The sequence below is a fragment of the Gossypium hirsutum genome, chromosome A09 (assembly GCF_007990345.1).
Source record: "Gossypium hirsutum isolate 1008001.06 chromosome A09, Gossypium_hirsutum_v2.1, whole genome shotgun sequence".
Classification (NCBI taxonomy): domain Eukaryota; kingdom Viridiplantae; phylum Streptophyta; class Magnoliopsida; order Malvales; family Malvaceae; genus Gossypium; species Gossypium hirsutum.
This window is the reverse complement of record NC_053432.1, coordinates 57742567-57753158: the sequence shown is the minus strand read 5'-3', so window position 1 is coordinate 57753158 and position 10592 is coordinate 57742567. Positions and strand designations below refer to the sequence as shown.

The 10592-nt window shown below is 33.6% G+C and overlaps 1 protein-coding gene across 2 annotated transcripts; it reads right to left on the bottom strand.

Moving 5' to 3' along the window:
- Window positions 1-845: 845 nt before the first annotated feature.
- LOC107888968 (protein GFS12) lies at window positions 846-8859 on the bottom strand. Of its 2 annotated transcripts, XM_016813244.2 has the most exons (15): window positions 8386-8859; window positions 6185-8287; window positions 5669-5996; window positions 5368-5583; window positions 5171-5243; window positions 4874-5079; window positions 4718-4780; window positions 3933-4141; window positions 3737-3848; window positions 3091-3612; window positions 2268-2578; window positions 1916-2159; window positions 1762-1835; window positions 1491-1623; window positions 846-1326 (listed from the first exon to the last, which is right to left on the bottom strand). In XM_016813244.2, the coding sequence occupies exons 1-15, from the start codon at window positions 8604-8606 to the stop codon at window positions 1177-1179; spliced, it is 4965 nt and encodes a 1654-aa protein (XP_016668733.2). In that variant the 5' UTR covers window positions 8607-8859; the 3' UTR covers window positions 846-1176. The 2 variants fall into 2 exon arrangements, 1 of the variants encoding a protein (XP_016668733.2); XR_001681584.2 differs by lacking the exons at window positions 846-1326; window positions 1491-1623 and having other exon boundaries at window positions 1916-2139; window positions 8386-8801.
- Window positions 8860-10592: the final 1733 nt, after the last annotated feature.

Here is a 10592-nt window from a genome sequence, read left to right as displayed (position 1 = left end):
AAGCTAACATCATAGTTAGAATTTGAAAAAATTGAATCAAATATTGATCTGATTCAACTTTTGAGTTAAATTCAATCTGATGAATTAGATCACCAATTATTTTAAAATATATATAAATTAATAATAATTTGGAAATGTAAAAATATTTTAAAATAAAAAATTACTATTATATTTATAAAATACTAAGGATAAAAAATAAATTGGAAAAAATATTTTTTTGTTAAAATTTCAAAATTAACCCCCAAAAAAAACAACTTTATCAAATTGCATGGGGAATTTGCCATAAAAGGTAAAGGCGGCTTTACGCTTTCTTTTGTCATTATATGATCCAATTATTAACTTAAGAAGGGGACAACTATATACCCTTTTGCCACTCATCATGAATTTTAAGTAAGGCATAATTTCAACTTTAGCCTTGAATATGTACATTTTTTATCAATTTGATCTCTATTTTTTTAGCTAAATTTGACCATAAACCTTTCAAAAACAATCAAATCACTTTTTTAACATAAATCCCAATTAAAACATTAATTTTTAGCAATACTAGCTTAACAAATCATGTGATAATCCACATGTACTTCATATTAACATGACACTAGTTATTTCATATGCTATATTAACAAATAATTTGAAATTTAAAAAAAAAGTTTAGTAAAAAATAAAAAATTGACATGAAATATATGTAAATTGCAATGCAAGCTATCATAATTGAAGATTTTAATTTTAGTCAATATTTCTGTTTAAAAAAACCTAAATTCAGCTATTTTTAAAATGTTGATGGGTGAATTTGAATTTTTTTTAAAATGTTGAGAAACAAATTTAGCTAAAAAAAGACAAGAGCCTGATTGACAAAAATATAAACATTGGAGGCTAAATTTGATATTATGACTTTAAATAACTACTATTACATGAATGTGATGAATCTCAACACACTATCATTAGTTACAATTAGCAACTCTGTGTCTCACAATGACAAGAATACCCCCCGCCCCCCAAAAAATATATATGTAATTTGTCTAATTTTTGTGCTCCTATACCTAACATGATTAACAATTTGGAACTTTAATTCAGAGCTGGCACCAGAAATTCTGCCAAAAAGAACCATTTTCGAATGAAACATTCATCATTGCATCTCACTAATTACAGACATTGATGATTCATGGAGGCATCTCCCATCTAACAACAGATTCTGAGATAACCATCTTCGGTCCCAACTAGAAACAGTCTTGAGAAGGGTATTATACTTATGCTCGACAGCACCGACACGTTTCGACTTCCATGATCTGATGAATACAGTTTCTGAGGTATAATCCGATGTTGCCCATCCTGCCACATGCTTTTCACTTTCACTATGGGAATATATATATATACACATATGTATGTATAGCACCAAACAAGGAGATATATGGCAAAGAGGAGGCAGGCATCCACTACCAATCCAAGAAAAACCAAACGCTTATGCAAATGAGAGTATATTGTTGTTTACATACCTCATCAGCGGAATTAGCTAACGAGGAAAGTCCAATCTTATTTCTAGATATTGAAATAACATCCTGTCCCCAAACTGAGAAACTGGATACTCCATCGGTATGTCCCTTGAAAGTGACAGCTGTCGGTATGTTTCTACAAGAAACAATTAGGGAAACTATCAAAATACATGGATAACTAACCCCAAGTGCACAACATTTCTTATAAAACCTCATGCATTTCTATTTTGAGTATTCTAACTCATAAATTTTCATTTTCAATTTCAATAATTACCTTCTCAAGTCCCAGATTTTCAAAGTCCTGTCAAGAGAGCTTGAAACTAGCAGATGATCTTCTGGGGCAGCCAACTGCATGTATGTAAATGTAATGTAATGTAAGTACATATTAAGTTATTTTGTCCCTCTAATTTGGTGAATTGAACATATACCTTAGTCACATATCCATCATGGGCCCGCCAACAAGCAGTAACACATCCACTCCTCACATCAAATAACCTACAGTGACCGGAACTTAATCCAGCGGCAATCCAACTTGGTGAAGCGGAAGCTCCGTTCCCTTGCTCTTTGTTAGACCCACATGAGCATATGGCAGAGACAAGAGAAGGAAAAGCAGATTCACTGAATTCACCTTTCCATAAATGAAGCTTTCGACCTTGAGAAACATCAAGGAATCTGTGTCATGTAGTAGTACACAAAAAGAAGGGCATTATAACAAGATTCTTTGCATAAATAAGCTTGATTTAACAATTGACTGTCTCACTCTTATTTATAAGTAGCTACCTGAGAGAACCATTTCCAGTGCCAACCACGAGCTTTTCAACCTCCTCTAAATAATGCATACAAGTGTACAAGCTTTCATCAAATGGACTACTAAGCACTCCACTTGAAGAAGTGTTTGAGTTCAACATGTCAACATGATCAGCACCGATCTTTGTTGCAGAAGATAAAGGGCTCACAAGATGCAGGGAATCTGTGGATGGTTCTGAGAATACGGATATCAGCTTCCCTGTTTGGCTATCCCAAACATGTATCATTCCATCACAAGATGCTACTCTTCCGCTCAATGATAAGATGCATATGTCATTTACAACCTGAAAGTTCCACAAGCAATTACAGAAATCAGCATAACCACACTTAGTACCTAAAGCATAGCCACACTTAGCTAATTAATGTATCATGTAAAGAGTGAAAATAAAACAAGCTTAGCCAAAGAATATAGATAGAAATGTAATAGAAACTTAGTCTCTTCAGCTTTTTCACCAATTGTTAGTTGAATATGACTCATCAAAACATGGTCAGTATAATATAGCAAAATGGTAACATCACATTCAAAGAGAGGATAGCCTAACAAATTAATAAATTACTTGCATACTATAGCATGACTAGATATGAAGACTGTATATTGCCTGTATTACAGTAGATATTTAGCTAAACCTATACCTAAACCTATGCATTCTATCTCATATCTCTTATATAGTATTAAATCCCTGTAGACGCGACGAAATAAGGGATATCAATCAGAAAACTTACTAGACACCAACATATTAACACAAAGAACAGGGAATATATGAGGTCCTTTGAACATAATTACAGAATAACCAACCTCCTCATGACCATAATATCCAGATACACAATTTATTCTAGTCAAGTCCCATTTCTGAACAGTTCCTTTGAACCCAGGACCAATGCCTGCAGTGAAAACTGTATTTTCATCTTGGCAAACTGCTAATGATCTCAATGCCCCTTGATGTGCACGAACTGAGGATAAAATAGATGCTCTTATCTTCCATGGAAATTCATCTTTAGGACTCACAAAGCGTCCAAGGTGGTCGGAACCATCCCAGCTGGCAGCTGGACTTGGGAACCAAAACCAGGGTTCAGTCTTGAAATGGTTTGAAGCTGATTCATATGTTTGGACAGAACTCTGATGAGCATTGGCCAAACGTCTCTGAGGCATTAAGTTTTTGGAGCTTCTAATTCCCTGTGATTGTGGAATTGACCAGCCAACACCATTAAGTAACAGTTTAGCAGGACTGTAATCAGATGTTGACCCCTTGCTCAATAAAGGCACTTTAGCAATTACATTCTCTACACCACTTCGAGGTGATTCCCCTGTATATTCCCACTGAACAACAATATGTTCAGAAAAATGATATGCAAAAATGTTTGCATGGTAGAGCAATTGAGATGAATCTTCACATAAAAACAAATGAGTACCACACCACTCTTCAAAAGCAAAGCCTCCATACCTTCCAATTGTGAAACCGTAAAAGAAACTGCTCAAGAAGCAACCATGTAGTGCAACACTGACGAAGTTTCTCTATTCCAAGCAGAGAACAAAAAGAAGGATATAGAAGCAACCTGAATTCAGGAAAGAACATATGATGAGGTAAAGTAATTCATGCCAACTTGGTTTCTACCTAGAGAGAACAGATTATCACCCACACAAGATCCATGCGACTCTCTAATTGAAACTCTCCATTAACTTTTGATTTTGAAACCTTCAAGCTTTTACCAAGAGAACCAGATCCATTGGAACTTTCTTGTGAGAAGGCCAGCTCATCAAAAAGAACCTTGAGTTGTGGCAGGACATGCAATGCGGTCAACTCCGGTCCAATCCGCTGACAAATTGCCATTAAAGTTGTAGCAGCAACCTGACCGGCACACCGCATAGGGAATTAAGAAAACTTCAAATACCTTGCTGTAATTTGAGATGTGTGACATAGAAAAGATACATACAACTAGCCCTAGAACCAAAAATTGTTATTAAACATAAATGAAAAGACAGCCAACAATAACAACAGCAACTAAGCTTTTTCCTGCTAATTAGTTACAAATGATAGAGGTAATAAGCTTTATTTTTTTCCCCTGCTAATTAATTAAGACCGATTACACATTCTAAGACACTCACGCAGGCTTCGAAATTACAAGGCAACTAGCAGAGAAATAGTGCAAGTAAAAGCTGTCCTATTCCTTGTAAGTGCTTAGAAGAATGTGTTTTCACGTAGATTCATAATGAGTATGTAGATCCATGATGCTTCAGTATAGAGACAAACTTCACTTTTAGCAAGACAAAAATTATAAAACCATAATATTAGACGTCAAAAAATAATAAACAGTAAGAACCTATTCCCTGCTACGTGTACTCTATTTTGTTATGTGTTTAATTCTTCAATGCTGAATATGGTTAACTGCAATGCGGTGAAGTGAAAATAGAAATTTTAAATCACCTGAAGCACTGTGATCTCTAAATTCGTTTGCGTAAGAGCCAGAACATGTAGACAACTCTGATCCTGCACGATAATAGGAGATGCATTTAATAATAACAACATCCAAGATTGAATATAAAGCACAGGGAAACAGTGATTTGAGAACCAAGTGCGTACCACAATCAGGTCTTTTACAATAGCTTCCCTTGGTAAGAAAGCTACAAGACCATCCAATGTCATTAGACAATCAACAAGTGCTGAACTACACCAACTATGCATAGGCTCAGGCTTATTCATAGAAGAAACACCAATACAAGAATGAGCAACATGTTTAAGCAGTGGTAGCATCTGTTTGAGAATAAAGGTCTCTCCCAAAAGACCACCTGAATTGTAAAAGAATGACAGTAAGTTCATAGTAAACATGCCATTTCTATAACAGACATTAGTCAAAAAACCCCGATGAACTGTAACTACCAATCCTGACCAGCACATCAATTCCATCAGGGCATAGTCCCTTCCCAAAGCAGTGAATCAGAGGCAGGATTGTCTACATTAAGAATCAAACTTCATTGTTATAATCTCAAAGAGAAATGAATTTATTACCCACAAAACCGTATGGCCAAACTTTATTTTCTTCTAAACAAAACCAAGAACCTTGGAAAGAGGTTAACCTGATGAACAGTAATAGGCACACCAAGCTCTTCACTTGAGCAAATAAGCAGCACAGAAGCAGCAGCTGCTGAAATCTTGTGAGGAGAAATATATAGATTTGATATGACCAAAGAATGTATCGTTTCCACATATGCTTGTTTACCAATTTGGTTCCATATCTCTCGAACAAATGAGTCTTGAAGAAGAGAAACTTTCAAATGAGAATAACCTGTGGTCTGCAACAAACATGTTCATCTGCATGGAGTCAAATATGTATTTTAATATGGAAGCAAGGGCAGAAGAACAAAGTTTGTAACTAGCCTGCAGAATCTTCTGGATAACAGGTAAAACTGATGCCTTCACTGCTTTTGGGGTCAAACATTTTATGAATTCTTTCAGCAGTAAGTAAGCCCATTCAGCTTCAGCATCAGATAAAGGAGCTGAAGCAAGTGACAAACAGTATGGAGCACACATTTCAGCTGCAAGAGTTCCCATTGCTTTTAGTGCCCCTTGCTTTGCAAAATTAGCTGCATATTGAAGTCGGGATCCATTTGTTGCCATAAGTTGAAGCGGGGCAGTAAACAAGTATACTGATTTCACTGTTGAAGGAAAAAATGGAGATTCCAATAGACTTTTGGCAGATGGCCTCCTGGTTATTGTAAGTTTTAAATAAAGAAAAAAAAGGTAGTTTAGCTAAACAAATGCAAATAGTTGATGGACAGACCTAACAAAATTAATAGAATAACATAGAAAAGGAATCAATAGAAGCATAATTAAATCAACTTAATTAGAACAAAATATCAAAGGAAACGTAAAACTAAAAAAGAAAAGCAATACCTCGTTGAGTCCTTCTCAATACAAGCTTCAACTAGTATTTTAATATGAGATGGAAGCTCCTGCATAAGTCCAGGAAAAACACCACTTTCCAAGTACATGCCTAATGAAGTTGAACAAAAAAGTGGCCTCCTCAAGTAAAGTTCAGCCAAGAGACAACCAACAGAAAATATGTCCTCTGCAACCTCTTTGGAGGAAGTTCTTGATAAACATGATTTCTTCCTCCAAAGCAATAATTCTTGATAGCCTGTGGAATCGTCATCCTGCATATCTATATGCTCAAGAAGATAATTCAAATCAACATCGGGTGAAAACCTGCAGTAATTGCTAATATCATGTGGATTTGAAGCACTTCTCTCCAGATTCTCAGTTTGAGACTCTTTGAAAAAAGGGTTTTGCTTCAGAAGGTTTTGTTGGGCATGGCAATAATAGACTGGACTTAAATGTTGGGCATGTTCAGAAAATGAAGATGCTTGTTCCAATTCTTGTAAACAGGTACTTTTATAGAGAAAAGATTTCTCAGTTTCTACTTCATGTGCTTGGTGCTGACCAACAGCTGACTCTTTCATTCTGTCTTGTATTCCCTGCATAGAAACTTGACGTGAAGGGTGTGGTTTAGTAAAGAGCTGGCGCCGTCCAATTGACCTTGGCTTTGCAGGCTCTGATGAAGACAGCATAACATTCTTTGCGGCAACAGCTGCTGGCCCCGACATTTTATATCCAAAGTTTATATCAATCCAATGATGGATTTGACATGAGACTCGGTTACTCTCTAAAGCCTCTCGGTGCAATTTAATGAATTCTTCAGGACTACCCGCCCATGATGGAACAGCCAAATCAGTCATACCAGAATGTTGAGAATAAAATATTCGAGGATCACAGTAAAATTCAGGGATGCACTCATCAGGTGTCCATTGATAAAGTCTTTGCATAGTTGAAGGGTACTCATTAGGTTCATAGACAGAGCGAACAGCCATCCGCAAAACACTTAAAGGCAACCTCCTCGCTTTATAGCTGCAAACAGCTAATTCTGATAGACACTCATCTGAGACATGGTGTGGAACTTCAGATGATGAATATGTAAAATCCAACTGTTCATCACCTTTTGCCAACCTCCATTTACTCTTGCTTAAATCCCGCCACCCAGAATCAGAATCCTCATTTGGTTTTGTGCTAAAATCTATTACCCATGGCATTACTGGATGAAAGGTGTGATCCCCCCACCTTCTGCCAACCAGTTTGTTTAAGAAAAGCAAATACTCAAAATTACTCAGCTCTCCCCTCCACCACCTATTGAATTGAGAATTCCAATCTAAAGGTGGGGAGAGCTTCAAATCAGCATATAATCCTTGAGAAGAACAATCTTCTACAGAGCAAGCTACTCTAGAAGGAATATGGCTACTGTTGGATTTCCCATGTTCGAAACATAAATTGAATCCTAGCCTATGGTAATCCCAAATGCGCAGCCAAGCCCAGCATGAATCAGTAAGCATCACATTTGATGGGCATAGATTACCATGGTGAACCCCTAATCCATGCAAGTAAGTAAGGGCAGACAGCAGCTGATACATCAAAAACCTGATATGCCAATCGGACTTCAAAGCATTCGGGCTGTAATGAAGAATATTCTCCAAAGTATATGGAGTTCTAGGGAGCAACAAATTGATATATCCAGGTGTTTTCAATAACCCAAGAACAGGTGCTATATTGGGATGCCTGAGACAACCTGGGATACTATTCTCATCAAATGATGGAACCCCAAGTAGACGCATATAATTAACAGCATCTCTCCCAGAAGCTTTTCCTTGAATAAGAAGATTAATCGAGGACAATATATGATCTTCCAAAGTCCCAGATAGGAAACTAGAAGCATGTTCTCGAAAACCAGAATAAGATGAAATACCAACATAAGCAAGAGGGGCCAAAGCAGTAATTGTTCTTAAACAAGAGAATTTACCACAACGGTTACAAGCACAACATTCATATCCCATTCCATTAGACAAAAACTGAGATTCACCCATTAAAGTATCTGATAAATAAGTACTGCCAGTACCAGTTCCAGAACTAACCTCTGTTTCTTCTCCATTTTGCAAAGTATATTGATCTCTAAAAAGCCACAAAATCAAACAGCTTTTAATTTCTATATCATCAACTGAGAAACACCAGAAATTAAGCAAAATACATAAAGAAATTGATGAACTTACATGTTTTTGGAGAAGCAATGGTGTGAATAAGTGGGTAGATAGGACAAAATGAATTGAGAGGTGGGTGAAGGTGAAGAATTAGAAAGAGAGAATTGAACGATAGCGGAGGAGCCAAAGGGGAGAGGAGAATCGGAGATGCCATAACAAAACTGTAGCTGATCCGACCAATCAGACTTGATTCGGCGTTCAAGGCATTCAAAGCACGTTTCCTTTTCTTCCATAATCAAAATCTCTACCTTTTGCGTTTGTTTTGGTTTCAATAACGATCTACTCCATGGGTTATGATTTTGGTTGCGATTAGTTGATGAAACTAATTTGGTTCGGCAATTGATTTGCTGATAGTCTTCTACAGATAGCCTCTGCTATGCATAACAAATGGCTACGCTCTTTGCCTCTTTCGACTCAAAGTTGTGCCTTGCGTAAATTTATAATTTACTCCCTCTATTTTTATTTTGTTCAATTTATTACTACAATATTTTGAAATAAAAAATAGGCTTATATATTTATAGAGCACTCAAACTATAATGACTTGCTTAAATAAACCCTTATAGTATTTTTGTATTTAAATGAGCCCCTTTTCTTTATTCTCTACTCATAAAAGCCCTTACTTGGACTTTTTTTAATGAGAAGGAATTAAAATTAATAAATTACATGAAAAAAGATGTTGATTTAGATAAACATATAAGTAAAAAAATTCTTTATTTTTAAATTTGATCACAAATCTAATGGCAGTAAAGGATGGAGCTTATTAATATTATTTTAACCTAATATTCAAAAAAAAAATTAGTAACAAGTTTTTCTAAGTTTTGACACACCTTGAGATGCATCTTTAAAATTTCTAGGCTTAAAAATATATGAAACTATGGAAGAATGAACTGGATTTAAGGGTTTATTTAAACAAGTCATTATAGTTTAAGGGCTTATTTAGGTGTAAAAAAAAGTTTAAGGGCTTCTTTAGATACAAAAATACTTTAAGGACTTACTTATTTAAGGGGGTTTTTTAATATATAAGCCTAAAAATAATATAAACTATTGTGTTTACATTTTAGCTAATATACTAAAAAAAGCCTTTGAAATACTACATGTTTAAACAAGCCCTTAAACTGATTTTTTTAGTTAAATAAGCTGCTATGCTATTATTTTACCGGTAGAAGTCCTTGCTTTTAATATTAAAATTATTTTTAATTTCTTAATTTTTTATTGATACAATATAAATCATATATACTTTTAACATCAACATAGAATTTAACATAACAATTAAAAAAAATCAAAAGAGTGTTTAAGTATATCATATATATATATATATAAGCATTGTCAAAAAAATTTATTATTTTGTTTTAATTTTAAAAAATATTATTTTATTTTTATTTAATAAATTATTCTCATCAAATTCATGTTAGCATAAAATATAAATTAGCTTAAAAATTCAAAATATTTTTACTTTTTTAAAAAAAATTATTTTTACTTTAATATTAAATTAAGGATCGTTATAGGTAAAAATTATAGGTTAGGGACTTGTTTAACTACAAAAAAGTATAATGACTCATTTAAACAAGGTGTATTAGTTTAAGGATATTTTTTTAAATATATTAACCTTACTTTTTTAAAATAAAAAAATTATTTTTTAAAAAATAAAAATACAAATACAAATTTTAAAGTAGTAAAAAGTACAAAAATTTAAGAATAGTTAATTTCAACTTTGATTTTTAGATATATAAGAATAGTTAATTTTCAACTTTGATTTTTATACTTGGTTCAAATTATTTAATTTATATACTTTAATTTTGAAATAATTTAGTACCTCAACTCTTATAATGATATTAGTTAGTTTAAATATTTTATTTCAATTAAAATATTTATATGATTTTTTTAAAGAATTGTTAACACTATTAAAATTCTCTAATAAATTCAAGTCCATTATAATGTGTTACATGCATACCAAGTAAGTATTCTTTTTAATTTTAAATTGTCACACCAAAAAATTTAATAAATGTATTTTAACAAAATTAAAAAATCGATCTACATTTTTAAACTTGAAAAATAAAGAATCTAAATTTCTAGAAATAAAAATATAAAGACTAAATTCTAAATATATAAATACTACAATAACTTAATTAACAAAAAAATAAATATTTACCGCTTTGGGTGAGAATCATATTAGTTTTATTTTATTTTGTTCTTTTCTTCCCTTGTAAACCACAACTAAT